At 28.3% G+C, this 19,323-nt stretch overlaps 1 protein-coding gene across 1 annotated transcript; it reads left to right on the top strand.

Annotated features, from left to right (window-relative positions):
- Positions 1–172: 172 nt before the first annotated feature.
- On the top strand, positions 173–14,575 carry PDCD-5 (programmed cell death 5). Its single transcript, XM_043038703.3, has 5 exons — positions 173–381; positions 2,715–2,820; positions 7,153–7,244; positions 10,209–10,283; positions 14,213–14,575. Exons 1-5 carry the CDS (start codon positions 313–315, stop codon positions 14,255–14,257), a joined length of 387 nt encoding a protein of 128 aa, XP_042894637.2. The 5' UTR covers positions 173–312; the 3' UTR covers positions 14,258–14,575.
- The last annotated feature ends 4,748 nt before the right edge of the window (positions 14,576–19,323 follow it).

Here is a 19,323-nt window from a genome sequence, read left to right as displayed (position 1 = left end):
AAGTTACAGTTAAAAAACAGTGAGGAGTCATACTTTAATACTTAAAGACATTTTTAATATTTTATAAAATAAGAAAAAGTTTATCATTAGGAAAAATATATTAATTTACAAATAACATGTAAAAAATAAATTTATAACCTCATAAATAATTTATTCATTAAAGTTCGGAAATTAAACTTCAACTCACACTCCATATTTGGATTTGTCTGCTGCACAGAAAAATTGCTACTAAATTTTAGTTTTCGACAAATTCGTTGTGTTTATTAAATAATTTTACTTGATTACAATAGTTAATAGGTTGCTAATAAGAAAATGGAAGACGAGGAATTGCAAATGTTAAGAGCCAAACGGATGGCTGAGCTACAAGGACAGAGAAATGCCGTATGTATGATGCGACAAATGCTGTGATAAATATTTTCTGTTGGTTAATTAGAATTTAAAACTTGTTTTACAAGCTTTTTCTACACAACTTTTTATAATTGTAATCTAATAATAGATCAATTTTCTGATTGAAAGCTAATCATTCACATTTTTATTTTAAAAATTGAGCTTTTCTGGAAATATTTCGATATCTTCACCTGTTTTTATTTTTTATGTTAAAGATATTTAAATTGACAATTTAGATTACAACATATTTAGCTTTCATGTCTTATTGTTATCAATTATTTTATCTCTTTGCTTAATTATTTAGGTTTGCTTAATAATATAATTTTTAAGCTCAAGATGTGCAGCAGTATAATAAATATATGAATAATGAAAGTACTCTCCATCTTTAATTAGCACGGGAAGATTCTCGTATCGTAAATAATTGCCAAGTCTTAGGGGAATATTTCTGTATTGTGATCTGTGCCGCCAACTAGATTTGCCAAGGTGCCAAATAGGTTTTAAGCTCTCAAAATTTTTATTAAAAAACATGTTGATGTTTTCCCGGGGATGGCTACAAGATATACCTTTCGAGTTGGTCCCTTTCTGTGATGTTTTTTTTTTTTAGTTTTTCGTGGGCCACTGCACGGAAGTTCCCAAGACTTGGCGATTATTCTGCCACAGATTATGATACAAAAATCTCCCCAGTCTTAGCAACTTCCGTACAGGAATTAACAAGAAAATAAATCACTGTAGTGGATAAAACTTACAGGTTATAACTTGTAGCCACTTCCCAGCAAATCTCTACATGTTTTTTTTAAAAAAAAAAATTTGTAAAGTCTAAAATCCATTTGGTGCTTTGGCGGTTGTAGTTGCTGTAACAGATGATGATAAGGAAATATCTCCCCAAGTGTTACTCCTGACACCCAACTTTTAGGCTCAAGGTTACTGTACTTAGATAGGTCAATTATAATATAGATGTGCCATTTCTTCAATTCTCGACCATTAGAAATGGTATTACTCTTGTGTCTGTTGTAGCAGTTTCCTGAAAGCTGGACAATAGTTGTGTTAAAATTTCGTGAAACTGAAGAAAAAAATGAACGTTTTTAATGTATCTGTATTTTTTCTTCATAGGCAATGTCAGAAAAAGACAAAAGTTTTGTTAATAAGACAACAATTCTAATTTTAATTTAAAAGTAGCATTATAATGTCAAAGTAGTCGCATTCAGTGTTTAAAATATATTTGTCTTGGTTGATATTTAGAATTACCATAATGGGTTAATTGTTTTCTTTCTTTTTCAATGTTGTTATCTTAACTGGTTATTTGTTGAAAATATTCTAAACTCCTTTCTTTTGCTTTAAATTCTTTTTAGTATAATTCTTTTAGCTCATACATGCCCCTAGTCAAGAGAGGCACACTCTCAAATTTGACGTTGAATAAGTTATAGCCATGTTTAAAATATACACTGATACATATAAAGTGCTGATAATAAGCCCGTTATTGCCCAAATTCAGCACGTTCAGTTTGAAAAATGTTTGACTTATGTTACGAATTTGTACAAAATGGTATACTGAATCTTGTGCGGGCAAAATATTAGATGAATAAAATATTCATGGCCATGATGTAACCAGAAGAAGATCTATTCTGATGCAATTGTTAAACTGCTGTATTCTGAGGATCTATTCTGATGTAAACTTTCGCAAGAACATGTAATATCATGAGACAGATTTTTTAGGAGTGACATATCAGGGAACAGAATTTCCAGTGCTATCCTAGAAAAAGAACTGTAAAAAGTAGAAAAAGACAAAAGACTAGATGTTAGAAATAAAACTTTGTGTATGCAAGAGTTTGTTCTGAAGCCATATTGCAGATGAAAGCAAAATAAAATATTGACTGTATAAATATTTGATGCAGAACAGAAAACAGAAAATTCAGAACAGAAATAAAAACAGAAAATTCAGATTAAAACTTGTATTTATTCAAATAGAAATATTTAGATTGAAATTGTATTTGGATATTATTTCTATGGTACTCAAATAATAAATTATATATATATATATATACCCGATACAATACACCAATAGTACAATAAATGTTGTGGAAGAGAATTTTATATGAGTAAGAAATATTGTAGAATAAAATTTACTAAATAAAAAATACTATGAGTTATAGAAATTAATTACGATAGTTTTAGAATTGTAAGGTTTTAAGAATAACGTTGCAGATAAATGACAAACTAGGACATCCGAATATTTTTTGTTCATACATGTATTAATATTTGATGTGCAAAATGAAAGTTTAAAATTTAGCTTAAAAGTTAATGATTGTTAATTTCAATGAATATTTTCAGGGTCCTCAAGGAAATCAAGCTGCAGCAGAAGAACAAAAAGCGAAAGAAGAAGAATTCAAAAATCATATTTTAAACCAAGTGTTATCAAAAGAAGCTCGTGGTAGATGTGAGTGTATATTTTTGTCTTATTTACTAATCAGTTCATTATATTGCATGTGAAATATGTTCTTAGGAAACTGTTTGGTGAAAATTTTGTTTGCCTAATGGGTTATTCTATAGTTTGACATTAAATTGTATTTTAAAGCTATGATTTGTGATGATATGAGAGATTCACATAAGCTTCTTTGAATTGTTCCTATTTTGTACAAGATCTATTTATATTAATGAAATAATAGTTATTTTTCCTTATTTATGTTTTAATTTTCTTGACTGATTTATATTTTCTTAGCCTTATTTGCAAAATATGTACACATTTTATAATAATTATTTATTATCAATCAATCTCTTTTTAAATTAAGTATATTCTATTTTTCCTATTTTAGTATATATTATTTTGTTAATATATTTGTATTTTGTTTTACTAGTGTATATATATTACTAGTGTATATATTTGTAGTGTGTTTCTTGTTTTCAAATGTTCTTAAATTTAAAAAAAAAAAGAAAGAAAAATAGTGATAGTTACAATATAATGTGTAAATTAATATAAATTTGTTTTCTTTCATTCCGTAGTTTAATATTTAAATTGTTTAAATAAAATTCTACTGATAGTATTTAAATATAAGTTCTGTCTACTGTATCATATTTATTAAAATGCTTTGTTTAAATTGTCTTTTGATTCTTATTATTATTGAAAAAAATCAAGCTTAATTGACATTTTATGTAATATGCTTGATGATATCAGAAATATCTCTCAATATTTTACGTATGATAGCACATGAAAACATAAAAAAATAATTGCGGGGAGTTTAAATTTTGACTCTTAAAGAACATATTTGCTAGTTTGCCAGTTATATTTATAAAAAGTTTTTTTTATAGTTTTTTTTTGTAATTATACTTTAGTCTTTTTATGCATTTGGTGTCTGACTGTTAACATATTGAGTAAACCTCTAATAAAAGTGAAATGTTTGAAAGCATAAGCCTTAGATTAAACTCAGTTTCCAAAGTGAAACAATCAAGGAAGCAGAAACAATTTTATAGTATATTGAATGTTATTAACCTAATTCAAATAAATATTTTAAGTGCCTAATTTTCAAAAAAATAATTTGATTTATTTTGTAGAAATATTAAAAATATAAATAAAAATAGTTTATAAATCTTATATATCTATGTGCTAAAACAAATTATAATAAAGTAGATATCCGAATTTTGATTTTCAATTGGACAGCAAAATAAATTCCGAAAGCAACAATATAGTTGATAAGATATTTCACATCTATTGATATTCACATTGAAAGTTTTTAATATTTCACATCTCAAATTTGTTTAATACTTTACAAATCAATTTCAGCTCACCTCTACAAATTTAAAATCATTGTATTGTTAATTTAGTGATGGCAATGCATTGTTTATAACACTTATTTTTCTTTAAAAATATCTTATGGATATATATATGAGTGATTCTCATGAAATATGACGATTCACTGTCCCTTGCTCCAAGATCTAATACTAAAAGAACTTTTTAAAAAAAAAATTTATAAATAACATTGGTGTTAGCATTTTAAAATGACTTTGCACTAGCATTGATTGTTTTGTATAGCTAAAATATTTAATTTAATTTCAAAATTTAATGTTTGTGGCATGTCTCAAACAATGTTTCCAATAATAACTAGCTTCAAAACTTCCCATACATTTTTCAATATCTAATTTTTTTAAAATCTGAACCGTAAGCATTTCTAGAATATACGCAGAGGGTATTATTTACAAAAACTTCATTTAAATTAATTTTTTCTGTCAATATCTTGTTTGTCCCAAGAAAATCTGTCATTTTCCTGGCTACTTTTATTTAGTGTTTTATAACCAAAATAGATAGAGCCAGCAATCAATATCTTATGTTAATAGATTGATTAGATACCCTCCTATATTAGATACCCTCCTATATGAACATGTCTTGTTGCATGAATAAAGAACCAATTTTCTGGTTCAAAATCTATTTAAAAAATTTTTTTCAAGGTGAGTAGGTTTTTGTGTTGTCATTTTCCTGGCTTCTTGATATCATTAATAACATAAACTACATAGATTTATCTGAGTTATTTTAAGAAATCCTGTTGTTTTCTGCAAATTATAAACGTCTTAGGCCAAAATATGAAATTAAAGTAAAGTTATATGCTATAAAATGGCGAATTTGTCATTATCCTGGCTTATGAATGCCAGGACATTGAAGTGTTGCCAGAATTTTTTTTTAACTGCTAAAACTGTAAAGAGGGAAAGCAAATATTAACCTAATACCAAGTTTATGTATGATTGTAATATGCTTGGATATAATCAAAGTTATTTATTCATTTAATGATTGATTATTATACACAATTTTATTCTGTACAAATCAGCAAAAAAAATTTTTTTGATTCTTTCTACAGTGGATAAAAATAATTAATTTAAACAATTTATGGTCCATCTAACATAAAGTTTTAAGTTGAGTTACTTACTATTGAGCTAAAATGACTGTTTTTTAAACTTCTAAGCTAATATGTAATTTTCCTGGCATTCAAGATTTGGTGAATTTCTATTTTTTTTTCCTCAAGCAAATGTCAATAAACTACACTGCTGTCTGTGAGATATTAATAAGTGTAACTAGAGAAGTATACAAAAGAAATTTTAGATTATTTTGAAGACTTTAAATTTGAAGAAATTTTTTGGTCCGAATTGTCATGTTTAAAACGAATCACCCATATATATATATATATATATATATATATATATATATATAGTTCAAAATGAAGAATAAAACAAAGAAAAATTATAGACATATGAAAAAAAGGGGGGGGGGAATAATAAGTAAAAAATAACAGACAACAGTTTATATTAAAAAAGAAAAAAAAAAGAAAGGAAGAAATTTTATTTAAAAAACCAGAAAAATAAAACCGGGAAAGAAAAAAAAAGATATAATCTTTTCTTCAGCCCACACGATTATATCCGCAAAACAGAGTGTTTTCTGATATTGTATCAATAAAGCCAAAGCAAAATATATTAATACAATAGTGTGAGGAGCACTCAAAAAATTTTTTTATAAAAATAACAACAAATAAAATAGATCACAAAAAGTAAAAATAGCATGTAAAAACAGAAAATAAAATAAAATAAAAACATTTAAAAGGGACTATAAAGCGAGTAGCAGAATCAGATCAACTTACAAGGACAGAAAATTTTTCAAGAATGATTTAAAAATGTTTTTGCAGAAAGATTGCCAGATTACAAAATATGAAAACAAAAGTGCAAATTGAGCGTAACAAGAGGGTTTTAAAGTGTCGTTCTTACTGCACTGCTGAAGTGATTTGTTATTCTGAGCTTTGATTTGTTAGTTACCAAGGATGGGCCTGAAATGGATGTGCGCAAGGTAATATTATACTGGATAATTTTAAAAATTGATCATAAATAGTTTTAAAAGATGTTTATTTAAGAAAAATATAAAATAGAAAAGAGAAACATAAATTGCCTGTTTTGCAAATAATTTTAGCCGCGGATTTGCACAATATGGATTAGCACATAGAAAAATTATTTAAATTATCAAAGAAAAATTTTTTTTAATAGATAATTTTAACACGGATTTGCCCGAAATGGATTTGCACATGGAAAAATTATACAAATTAACAAAGAAATTATTTAGTAAATAATTTTGGCAATGGATTTACCTGAAATGGATTTGCACATGGGAAAATTATGAAAATTAATAACCAAAAAAAAAAAATGTTTATTAAATATATCCACAAAAATATATGATTAATTCAGTGATTTTATATAAAATTTTATTATTTTAGTTGGGTATTCATTGTTTTTTATCAAATTTTGAAATAGTTTATCGATTTGATGAAACTTATTGTTTTTCTTAACTTTCTTCGTGTTTTCTTGTATTTACTTATTTATTATATATATATATATATATATATATATATATATATATATATAATATATATTTGTTTAAATAATTTGTGGGGGGGGGGGGAACAAAGGGAATTGCAATTTTCTAGTTGTGTGTAAGTTTCTAATAAAAAATATGGTAATATTTTGAAGTATATTTAGATATTATTAAACCACATTTATAGCTCCAATAAATATACCTATGATAAAAATATTGCCAACTTCATGTAAGAAAAAAAAATCTATGGAGATTATAGTGATGGAGTAATCTATGGAGATAATAATTTATATGATATAATAGTTATATTATATAATAATTATAATTATTACATATTATAGATTATAAATATATAGTTTAGTGAGTCTCAAGTTTGTAAATAATATTTTGATTTGCTATTTATGCTTATCTTGTTTTTTCTTCTGTTAGTAAGTACTATATCTGTTGCTAAACCAGAAAATGGAAGAATGCTAGAAAATATGATAATCAACATGGCCCGTACTGGCCAAATCAGAACACAGGTAAAGGACTTAATTACCGTATGAAAAATAACTGTATTTTTAAAATGTTATTTCATATTTTTCAAGTAGTTATATTTATTAGATATTTATTAAATAAGTTATTTTACATTAATTTAAGTTAGTTTACGTTTTTTAATAAAATTTTATGTCCTGTCTTAATCTGGTAACCTATTAACAAATATTATGTTTATAAAAATAAAACCTTTAATCAGAAATTTTCCCATTGATACAATCTTATAGAGCAATACAGTAATATAATATACAGTAATATAATATATAATATAATATAATACAGTAATATAATATACAATCCTAGTTAAATATTTTGCCAAGATAATGTAATAAGACAAGATACTACAAAAATCATTTCAATACAGTATGAACAAGCAATCTACAATCAGGAACTTGTTCAAAAAGTAATGTGAGGAAAGTGCCTCACACAAAAAATCTGTATATACATGTTTTGAAATGTATATACACTGGTTATCATAAATTAAGGAAAAATCACAAAAATAGCGATAACTCTTTCAAAAGTAAGCCAAACCGTGCAAAATTTGCATATGTTGTCCACTAAGAGTAGCTGAGTAAAATTGCAATATGCAAATTAGTGGCGCTGCACTCGGCTTACGTCATCTGCCTGGAGCATAAAAGTCCAAGTTTGAGAGAAAGCACACAAATTTTACTGTGATTGCGACATTGAAAATCTGAGATAGCCAATTCGTAATAATGACCTCTAGGCATCATTTGCCTGAAGAACTACGATGGAGAGCCATCGGGAGACTAGAGGCAGGGCAGAGTCAATCAGAAGTGGCCAGATGGCTAAATGTGAGTCCATCTGTGGTTCATAGACTTTGGAGGCAATTTCAAACCACAGATTCGGCATCTAGGAGGTTCAGTCAAGGACGGCCAACTGTTACGACCAGTGCCGATGACCGATATTTGACATTAAGTGCACGCAGGAATAGAACCGCTACTCCGACACATCTTAGATCCTCTCTTGCTGCAGCCACCGGAAGGTTGGTGTCAACGTCAACTGTGCGCAGAAGGCTCCACGAAGGTGGTCTGTATGCGAGACGACCAGCCATTTGCGTGCCGCTCACATCACGCCATAGGAGAGACCGTTTGCAGTGGGCCCGACAACATGTCCACTGGACGTCAGATCAATGGAGGCCTGTTCTCTTTACGGATGAGTCCAGGTTTAGTCTAGAAAGTGACAGTAGACGTTATTTGATATGGAGAGAACCTGGGACCCGTTATCATCCATCAAACATCCGTGAAAGAGATGCATACGGAAGAGGCAGTGTCTGTGTTTGGGGAGGCATATCCTTAGGAGGGCGCACATACCTCCATGTCTTTCCAAGGGGAACCGTGAATGCTCAGGTTTATCGAGACAACATCCTTGATGCTTATGTGCGCCCATATGCCGGGGCAATTGGTGATTGCTTCCTGTTACAGGACGATAATGCAAGACCACACAGAGCTCGCATTGTTGATGATTATCTTCAACAGGAAACAATTACTCGCATGGAGTGGCCAGCTCGATCCCCGGACTTGAATCCTATCGAGCACGTTTGGGATGCTCTAGGGAGGCGTGTATCTGCCATCAATCCGCCCCCTCAGACCCTTGCCACGCTTGCAACTGCTTTACAAGAGCAATGGCTCTCACTTCCTATTGAACAGATAGACCGCATAATTGAAAGCATCACACATCGCTGTTTGTGCTGTATTGCTTCTAGAGGCAATCATATTCCATATTAAAGGTACTTTTTCTATTGCAAACCGATACTTCCAATTTGTTTATTTTATACATGTGCTAATTTCTATACTACTATTAATGTCTGATAATTTCTTTTTATGTTGTTTAATACCTTACTATGTGTTGTATATTGTGGGTAAGTTTCATAAAATTCCATGTGTAATTTCTTGAGTTATCGCGATTTTTGTGAATTTTCCTTAATTTATGATAACCAGTGTAGTACTGTAATATATATATTTAATTATTATTTTATTTTGTAGTTTTAACTAAAAATTATGAATAACATGACTTATTTTGAGTTACTCTACTGATTAATTATTACGTTTTGAGAAGCATAATCAATTTGGTACTGAGGATAAAGTTATCCCATATCTGGTACTATGTTTAGAACCGATGATGTTTGTTTAAATAGAGCCAACAGTACTAGAACCTTTTTTTTATGATGAGCATTTTTAAAATTTTTTTGTAACTTTATTCTTTGAAACAGGAAATTATTTTGAATTTCTAATAAAAAGTAATAATAAATTTATTAAACAAAAATTATAATTTTAATTTGTTTAATATTTATGAATTTTAATGTTTTATTTAAACTATTTTTATTTGCTATTTTTATTTAAATTATTAAAACTATTTTTATTTAAATTATTGCTTATTTGCCTAATAGGAAAATTTTAGCTATGACATAATAAATTTAGATCAAAAATATTACTTTTATTCCCAAAAATATTTCTTGCCTTTAATGTAAATTTATAATTTATGTCATTCTCTAAAAAAAATTTTGATTTTGGGAATGAATTCACAAATTAAAAAGATTATTATAGCAATATTTTTAATTTGTTTAATATTTATGAATTTTAATGTTTTATTTAAACTATTTTTATTTGCTATTTTTATTTAAATTATTAAAACTATTTTTATTTAAATTATTGCTTATTTGCCTAATAGGAAAATTTTAGCTATGACATAATAAATTTAGATCAAAAATATTACTTTTATTCCCAAAAATATTTCTTGCCTTTAATGTAAATTTATAATTTATGTCATTCTCTAAAAAAAATTTTGATTTTGGGAATGAATTCACAAATTAAAAATATTGCTATAATAATCTTTTTTGTATGTTTTGAATATCATGATTAATTTTCTGCTCTTTGTTCTGTGTTTAGTTTGAATTTCATGCTTATTGCTAATATATTAATTTGTTTGTTTAGCTTGATGACAAAGAATTTGTTCATCTGTTAGAGGAAGTGAATCGTCAAGTTAAACAAAACACTCCAACAGTGAAGGTAACACTTTCTTTATCTGTTATTCAACTTTTTTTTCCTGCTTTATAACCCTAAATTATGGAGTTATCTTTTGGCGGAACCCCACTTTATAAATATAGTTCATGAGCAGCTAGGACTATATTTACCAAAACAAGATGATAAACTGTTTTTAAAATATTTAAGGTGAATAGTAATGAAATATTTTCATCATTTTATGAATCATAGTCATAAAATCAGGTGCTAGACAGTTAAATTCACAGATCTGAAATTGTAATTTTTTGAATCTAATTTTTTAAATCATTTGAATTTATTGTTGATTTACGCATAAGTTGAAGATAATTATAAATTAAATTGTGGTTTTCAAAAAAGAGCTGTTATAAATGTTGAGAAACTGCTGTTAGAAATATTGAGAGCTGTTTTAAATGTTGAGAATAAATGTCTGTTTATCAGTGGAACATAATTCTTTATTCTTGACTTCTGTTATCATATTTTGAATTGAAAATTTCAATGTGAAATATAGATAGATTTTTTTATAATTGCGTATCATTTTGTATAATTTAATATATAGTTATTAATTAATTTATCTTTAATTTGCTATTTTTTTCATTATAATTTTTTGAAATAATTTAGCATAAGTCATATATTAAATAAATTATGAATTAGTGATTGGATATAAATGTAATTATTATTCATAATAATATAAATGTGATTATTATAAATATAAAAATTCTTAGTTCGTGGTCCACTGGTCTGAGTTATCTATGTCAAAATTATCTATTTTAGATTTTATGAGTGAAATCTTTAAAATTAAATGTTTAGCATGTATATTTTTTTATCTTGAGAGTTTGTGTAATGACTTTTACTGATGATTATAAAGAAATTACTTTTAAATGACTTTTAAAAAAAAAAAAAAAGCTATTTTCCTATGTGCTAGGTGAAGATAGTCTCAAAAATTGTGTAAACAATATGTGGTCTTAAGGATTGCAGGGTTTCTTGTCCTAATATTCCTAAGGTTTTTGAAGTTCAGTTTTTGATATTATTTCAGTTTAATAATAAAAAAAATAAGTAAATTAAAATTATTATGCTTGTAACTAATTCCAGTATATAGAATTGAAAAAAAAAATTGTTTTACTGTTTTAATATTTAATGAAACACAAATCAATAAGTTGTTAACGGCATTAAATTTGAAAATAAAAAATTTTCATAGGATAAATTTTTAAAAATTATTACAAAAAAAAAAAAAAAAAAAAGCAATTACCAATGAAAATTTAAAAATAAAGTAACATTTAAAAATTGCAAAATAATTTTTCTAATTTATCTTATTTTAAGGGACAGGTATGTGAATGCTTCTTTTTGATCCTTCCATTGATGCTATACTATAATTGTACAAATTTTAACACCTCAATTTTTTTTTTTACTTTCTAAAGTGTTAAGACAAGAACAACATACATCTTTAAAAGCACATCTTTTATTAGTTTTTATTTTCAGAACAGAGGGAGTGTATTCAATCTTAAATTGTTTGATTGGTTTGAATTAGTTGTCAAGTAAAGCAGAGGCATCTCCCTTTTTAAATTTTTTTTTTTATTGTTAGTTTTTATTAAAGGGATTTTTCACAGTGGGTGGCATCCTCTGTGGAAGGATGTGTGTGTTATCTTTCTCTCCAATTTACAATGAAGGTTAACTGATTAAATGGAAGTTAAACAGGCATATCCAAAGTTAAGTCTGGAGACAACTGGACATTGGGCTAGGGAACAATCCATGACCTTTGCACCTTTAGATTCCGGTTTCGTTCCAAAATTGTTATTTTTTCCGACCAGTTAAGGAGTTTCATGTTCCCTCCCCCCAGTTATATGATTATTTTTAATACAAGGCTCATCTTGTAATAAAGAGAGAAAGAATTTTGGTGACTTTAATATTGAAATTTTTTTTAAAAAAAATAGTAACAAAAAAAATAATTAAAAGTACAGTGCCCGCCGTTTATTAAAATCGCTTTCGTTTTATGCTCTTTTGATTTTATTAAGCGGCTGATTTTATTAAGAGGCGGTTCAACATTTGAAACAAAAAACAAATTTTACGATATATTCAAAATGCAAGCACTTTAAAAGCTGAAATAATGACCACATTAATGCTTTATTTTAACTAATTTAATTATTTTAATAAAGTAAAACCCTACATAAAATTAAATTTACAAAAGTTTTGCAAAACACCGATCAATGGTTGCTTGAGTTGCAGTATTTAAAATTAACTTTTCAACATCATTTGAGAGTTTATAGAAGTTTTTATAGTTTTCGATATCCCTTCTCTTTGTTCTAAAGCTTGCCGCAATACATTAAGTGCTTTTCTGACTTCCATTGAAGATGGCACTGATGAGTTTATTTCATTTTCTGAGTTTGATTCCTCCATTTCTTGATGGGAAATAACTTTGCAATTTTTGATGTCTGTAACTATTTTAGAATCAGATTTTTCTCCTGATGTTTGCAGGTTATCGTCAATAGCTACGTAACGTGAAAAATTCTCGTCCATTTCATTTTCTTCATTGCTGATCATTTCTTCGAAACAGTTATGAGCCCCATCTCCATTCCCATTGCACATTTAGGAAGCTTATCATAGTTTTGCAACACTGCAAATTTATCTTTAAGACTCAAAACCTGCCTTTTCGGCATGCTAATAAAATTTAATACCAAACGAACTTAAAAATGATATGTGCTCTAATTATAATTTACTCAAACGACTTAAATAATATGGAACATGTGCACAGACAGTTTTTGGAAATCTATTCATGTTCTCTGTTAAGATAGATAACAAAAGAAACTTCTCTCCCTTCTATGGTTCATTCAATAAAAAGTAAGATAAGAATTCGACCCCCTGTTGAGTGAGATAGGTTTCTCCAAACTTCATTCAAGTCAAGGAATTAACATTGATTTCTATGAACTCGCCGCTTACCATCCATCTATGTATATCACAGGTTTGTGAGTAACTGTTGTTTCTTCTAAAACAATCTTTAACTTCAAAAAAATAAAATTTTATAAATAAGAATAATAAAAGCTGAAATATTGCACCTTTGATTTATTATGTAGTCAAAATTTTGATTTTAAAAAGCGGCGGCATTGATTTTATTAAAGGATGTTTTTAACATGTATTAATATTGTAACGATTCGGTTCTTGCCGATTTTATTTTATAAAGCGGCTGATTTTATTATCCGGTGATTTTATTAGCGGCGGGCACTGTATTTAATTTAAAAATAACGAAGTATAAGTAAAAGTTCATACTTTTTACTTTCATTTCAAATAACGAAAGTAAAAATATTGTTATTTATGCTAATAAAATCACCGGATCATAAAAGCAGCCAACCACTTTTTTAAATCAAATCTTCAAGAACAGAATTATAATAATATCAAACCATGCTGAAATAATCGATTAATCATCCTTTAATTTTGTGAAATCAAACATTTGTAGAACGTATTTTTAAAAAAGTGAAAAACAGTGTTGTCTTGCCCGAATATTTAAAACTTAACCATTTTCTAGAATTTTGAAGTCATCTAAATAACTAAACTGACAAAAGTATATATATTACAGTAGATGTTGTCAATTAGTATTTATACGCAGAAAACTAGCCGTATCGATCCCTAGAAAAACAAACTATAGGAATTACTATCAATGAAGGAGAAATTAAAAATATCAAAATCTGTTACATTTTTTAGAATAAAAAAGTTATTAGATGATTATTCTAAGCATTATCAAGTTTCATCAAAAACACATCTTAGTGTCTATTTTCCAGTCCGTATTTTTTTTTTTTTTTTTAATCTTGTAATCACTCTGCATTAATTTGTCTGTCAATCTTCATATTTCCTTGTAATTTGAATTTTTTTTTGTTATGTAAGTTCATAAGCTTTTAATAATTTAGCCATAAATATTCATGTAAGACTAATAAATTTTTTCATGCATTTAGTTTGATCGACGACGAGCTGCTGTTGACTCTGATGATGATTTTTAAAATTTTGAGGCCTTGCAGAGGAAAAGTAAATGTGCTAAGTCCACCAACTGCCACGTAGTGTTTCATAAAAAGCTGACTTATTTTATTCACCTTCTTCAATCACGAACTGTACAAATGTATATCATTTACAATGTGACATTGTACAAAATTTTTTCATTTAAATCTATTCAAAACAATAAGTTTGGTTTTTTCTAACTGCAAATTATGCCAACATAATTACTGATTTTTCTAATTTGTAAATACATTAGGTTTATTTAATACAATATTTATCATTACTTATTGTACAGGAAATGTATAATAAATTTTTTTACTTGAGTACTTTTACCTTGTTTTTCATTATGTTTAAAAAATTATTGTTTATTAGCTTTGGATTTGTAGTTTACTGTTTTACTTTTAAATGTATAATGGTTTTATTTAAAGAATTTTTTTTCAAAAGAAATTGTAATATAAAGTTGCATATAATATTATTGCATTGTAATATAAAGTTGGGTAAAGGAAACTTTAGTACTTAATAAATTGCTTTTTTTAAATCTATGTAAGTATTTGGTGCTCTAAATAATCATTACTCTAATTTTTTAATTCATTTTGCCCTTTTTCATATTCTGAGTGATTTGCAACAGGAGACTGGGTCTTAAAATATTTGCTGAGAAAATTCAAAAAATGCCCAATTTATGATTTAATGTATATTAATTATCTGTACGAGAAAGTCCTAATTCTGGCTACAATTAATTTGCCTCAAGACATTCGCTGTTATGCAATTTTATCATAGTGTCTTGGAGAAGGTTTTTTATTAAAACTTTTGAGGAAAACAGGAGAGTCAAACTTCTCTAAACTTCATATATAAAAATATCTGAAAGGTCAGTTATTTTAAGTATAATATTGATTTAGATTTTCTGAAATATTTAAAACTGTTATTTGTAAATCCTTAAACATGAATCATTTTGGACTATCAATTGGAAATTATATTTTTCCCCCCGCTGTTTGTATGTGTATATATATCCTAATTCCTAAAATGTATTCAAGAAAGCATATATAAATTCTTGATAAAATTTAATTTTTTTTCTTTTTATGATCATAAAGTAATTTCAGCAAAATAAGTTTATGGATAAACTAATAGAAAAAAGTCTTAGTATTACAACAAACTAGTGTGTGTTAAGTTTTGTTTTAAGTGGTAGAAGTGATTTTTTTCCCCTGCTAATTTTGGAGTTGTACTGAAACTTTTCAATGGAACTTACTTTCAACATTCCAGACCTGAGAAGTCCAATTTTAAACATAAATCAACATGAATGAAAACAGTTCTGCAACTTTTGCATGAAATTTATTCATTGAAGACTAAACGTTTGTGACTGTTGGATTATGTCTGTAGCTTAAAAATTCATTTCAAGTTCAAAAAATTCACTTGTAAACCATGCAGAACTTTTCAGACAGAAATAGTATTTGATGGATTTCTTACTATTAGGTTATTAAGGGTGAAATTTGTAGATTGACTATGACAGCATTAAAAGCTTATTCCGATTATTCACTTATTTTAAATATTTTATTGATTTTTTTCTTTCCCCTTTTTTAGAAAATTTAAGTGGTGAACAAAGATGAATCACTAAAACACACTCTGAATCATGATATTCATGAAAAAAAGGTGATGTAATCCATGATAATGTTAAGAAATATGACTCTTCATCACTCTCAATATTAATATACTGCAACTAACTAAATGAAATGTCGTTGCCAATAGCCCATTATAGCAGCGTATAAAGTACCTACTTACTTAATTGAAATTATGCAAAAACTTCAAAAAATAGTCTAGATTCATCAACAGATAATCTGTCTTATTGCATTTCGTTGCCAAATCACACACTACATGTATGACTATGGCGAAATTACTGGAATCGGAATTTCTTCTGATTCCAATAATTGCTTGGATTAAAATTCTTCTCGTATTAAAATAATGTGTAGGCTAGGACCTCCAAATGTGAGTCTGGTCTCATCTCTAGTAGCAAGGAGTAATTAAACAGAACTCATTACTATGTATCATAAAACTCTAAAATTTTTTTTTATATAAATGAGATGTATATGATTTTGTGTATCGACAACTTTGCTAAAGACACCACTACAAAAAAAAAAAAAACACCATTATTTAAATAGGATTCATTTTTTAAAGTGGGACTAAAGGAAATTGAAGATCTTGATGTCTTAAATTTTATTTACTGATTTATTTATATATATATTATAAGAGTGACAATTTTTGAGCTAAATGAAGTAATGAATAAAATTTTCAAGAACTACTGTGTTCAAAAATGATGCAGAAATTTTAAAAGTCATTACAGATTTTTTAAAAATAAATAAATCAACTTTGCTTTGGGGAAACATTAGCCATTAAGAATCTTCTGTTAAGTTCGTGTAATTGTGACAGTTTCCAACGGCAGGGGGGGGGGGGGAGTGATGAGTTAACAAGAAGTGTGTCAACACAGTTTCGCTAAGATAAAATCATATAAAAATTATGGACCTAATTATTTTTCGTATTTTCCTGCCAAATTAGTTATGTTTACAAATATTGCTAAAAATATAGTTGAAAATTAAAAATAAAATTTGAAATATGATCTGTAGCATGTGTTTTGTTTCTAAACTGCTAGTAGATGTGCATTTAACGTAGTGACATGTGATAAGGCATAGCCACCGAGACTGACTGTTTCTCGGTGGCTATGACTAAGGGGATCGTGGGTAATGATGAAGTGTGGAGGGGTCGAAAATAATGTGTGATATAATTTATGGATGGTCCCAAAGTCAAGTTTATTTGGTAAAAGAAAACATTTTGTTGAGAAATAACAATTATGCAGATGTTTTACGATTATACTGTAAATTGCAAGTCTTGCAGTAATAAAATATCTTTCTTTCTTATCCTAAGAGAAAATGTTCTAAGAGTTGTCATTTCTTTTGTTACTTCACATGTACAGTAAAAAAATTCCGGTAAAAGTACTGACATTCTGAGTAAAATCAGTTCTTGCCTTAAAATTTTATACCGTGATTTTCACAGTAATATATATTTAATTATAATGATCTAGTGATTTTACAATAAATATTCGACTGTAATATTTATTTAAATACAAATTCAATGATTTTACAGTGAATATCACTAAAAATTACGATTTATCAGATTTTTTGTCACACAAGTTTTTATAACAATGGATTTCACGGTAAGAAGTACCATGACTTCAGGGAGCCAGTACTTTTTTACGGTAATTTGATCTGGAATTTTTTACAGTGTATGTGAGAAGTTAGGTATTCCACAAATGTTGTTCTAGAGGGGAAATATCACTCAAAAATAGTCCTGCGGTGGACTAATCGTAAAGACACGGTTCCCAGTAGAACACCGAAATCAAGCATCACTGGCAGCGGTCAGTAAGCGGGTGGGTGACCACTTTGATCAGCCTGCGTGGGGACCGAGGGTGCGCGGTATCGGTCCACGTTAAACAGTTCTACCGTAAAGTGCTTGACATCGCGCTCATGTCGTCGGTCTACCAAAGCATATGAGCCATCCCCTCTGCAAGAGGATTAAAATTGCAGTGACATGTCTTCGGATCATCCTCAGGGATGTTTCCCACACGGTCGAACAAAAGCCCATTGAGCAGCTCTAGTGCGACGTAAATCAAAATATCTACCACTCAAAAATAAAAATCGAAAAAGAAATGTGAATAGCAGCATCAAACTTTATTCCACACTTTTTACTTATGCATTGTGTCCCACAAAGATACGTTTCCCAGTAGATCACCATTGTTAGGCATCACTGGCTTCGGTCAGTGAGCAGATGGGTGACCCCTTTGATCTGCTTGCGAAAGGACCGGTATTGGTACTCCACAAACTATTCGATCGTAAAGTGCTCGACTGCGAACGCAGTTGGGTTACTAAAGTTGGAAGCCATCCCTTCCGCAGAGGAACAAAATTGTGATGGCATGCCTTAGAATGTTTACTGGAATCGGGATGCATTCCCTGAGATGTTTCCCAGACCATTGCCAATAGCCCATTGAGCAGTTCTAGTGAGAACATAAAATGAAGTACTATTGCTACTTATGTATTTTTATTATCTTTTTTTATTAATTATATTGTATTTATATAGCATGTTTTTTTTTTATTTATATAGAATATCAATTTAATCGTATAATATGTTTTCTTCATGTATGGCTCTTATACAGGAAAATATTATAATAATAATAAACTTCCTTAGTTTACAAAAGAAAATTAGTATCAATCGAATTGTTTTTTCTGAAAATATTATTTGATTACTAACCACATTTGTCGACCTTTTAAAATTACCTTGTTCAACATACAAGCTTTAATGGTAACCAGGCCAAATGCAATTGATTTAAATATTCTATTTCTTCAATCTTAACTCATTTCAAAATACGTCCGTGATATTGTCAAAGTTCTTTATGTATTAAATTTTGGTATTGATTTAATAGCTTTCGAGTCATGACTTGAGTATCGTATACGCTATCCCTCGAAAGAGGCAAGCTCCCATTCTAATAATTGGTATGCGACACCATAGCACCGTTATATTTAAAATCTCTGCACCCATTTTGGAAAGGATCAAACTAAGTCTTTAATCACTAAGTCTAAGGACGTCACTAAGTTTTTATTTTGGAAAAAATTCGAAATTATTATAAATACTAAACACTACTTATATTATTACTTAAGACAACCTAACAAAAATGAATGATTTTAGTGTTGCCAATCGATAGAGAAATAAACGAGTTTATGTTGCCACATAGCAATCAATTGTGACAATTTGGTTAAGTTTTTTTTTAAATATTTTAATTTTATTCTAAATGTGTAAATTTTTAAGAATTTAATATTTAAATTTTATTTTAAAATATTTTGTATAAAAAAAAGTAATGCTTTCTACTAGCACTTTAATATCTATTTTTAAGGCCGGGATAGCCTGGTCAGTAGGGTGCTGGGCCCATGTCCGAGAGTTCGTGGGTTCGAACCCCGCCGGCCGAAGACTCCCCGTGTAGTAAAGTGACTGACGCACGTTAAATCTGTCGAGTCGCAAAAGTACTGGATTGGAGATC

The sequence above is a fragment of the Parasteatoda tepidariorum genome, chromosome 9, assembly GCF_982258835.1.
Source record: "Parasteatoda tepidariorum strain Cologne lab strain chromosome 9, Ptep-v5.0, whole genome shotgun sequence".
Taxonomy (NCBI): Eukaryota; Metazoa; Arthropoda; class Arachnida; order Araneae; family Theridiidae; genus Parasteatoda; species Parasteatoda tepidariorum.
The sequence above is the reverse complement of the archived record's forward strand: the minus strand, read 5'-3'. Positions and strand labels throughout refer to the sequence as shown.

Coding starts and splice junctions, on each gene's coding strand:
- PDCD-5 (XM_043038703.3), top strand. CDS start 313: ATGGAAGACGAGGAATTGCAAATGTTAAGAGCCAAACGGATGGCTGAG. Junction 7,245..10,208: donor CTGGCCAAATCAGAACACAG/GTAAAGGACTTA, acceptor TTGTTTGTTTAG/CTTGATGACAAAGAATTTGT. Junction 10,284..14,212: donor AAAACACTCCAACAGTGAAG/GTAACACTTTCT, acceptor TCATGCATTTAG/TTTGATCGACGACGAGCTGC.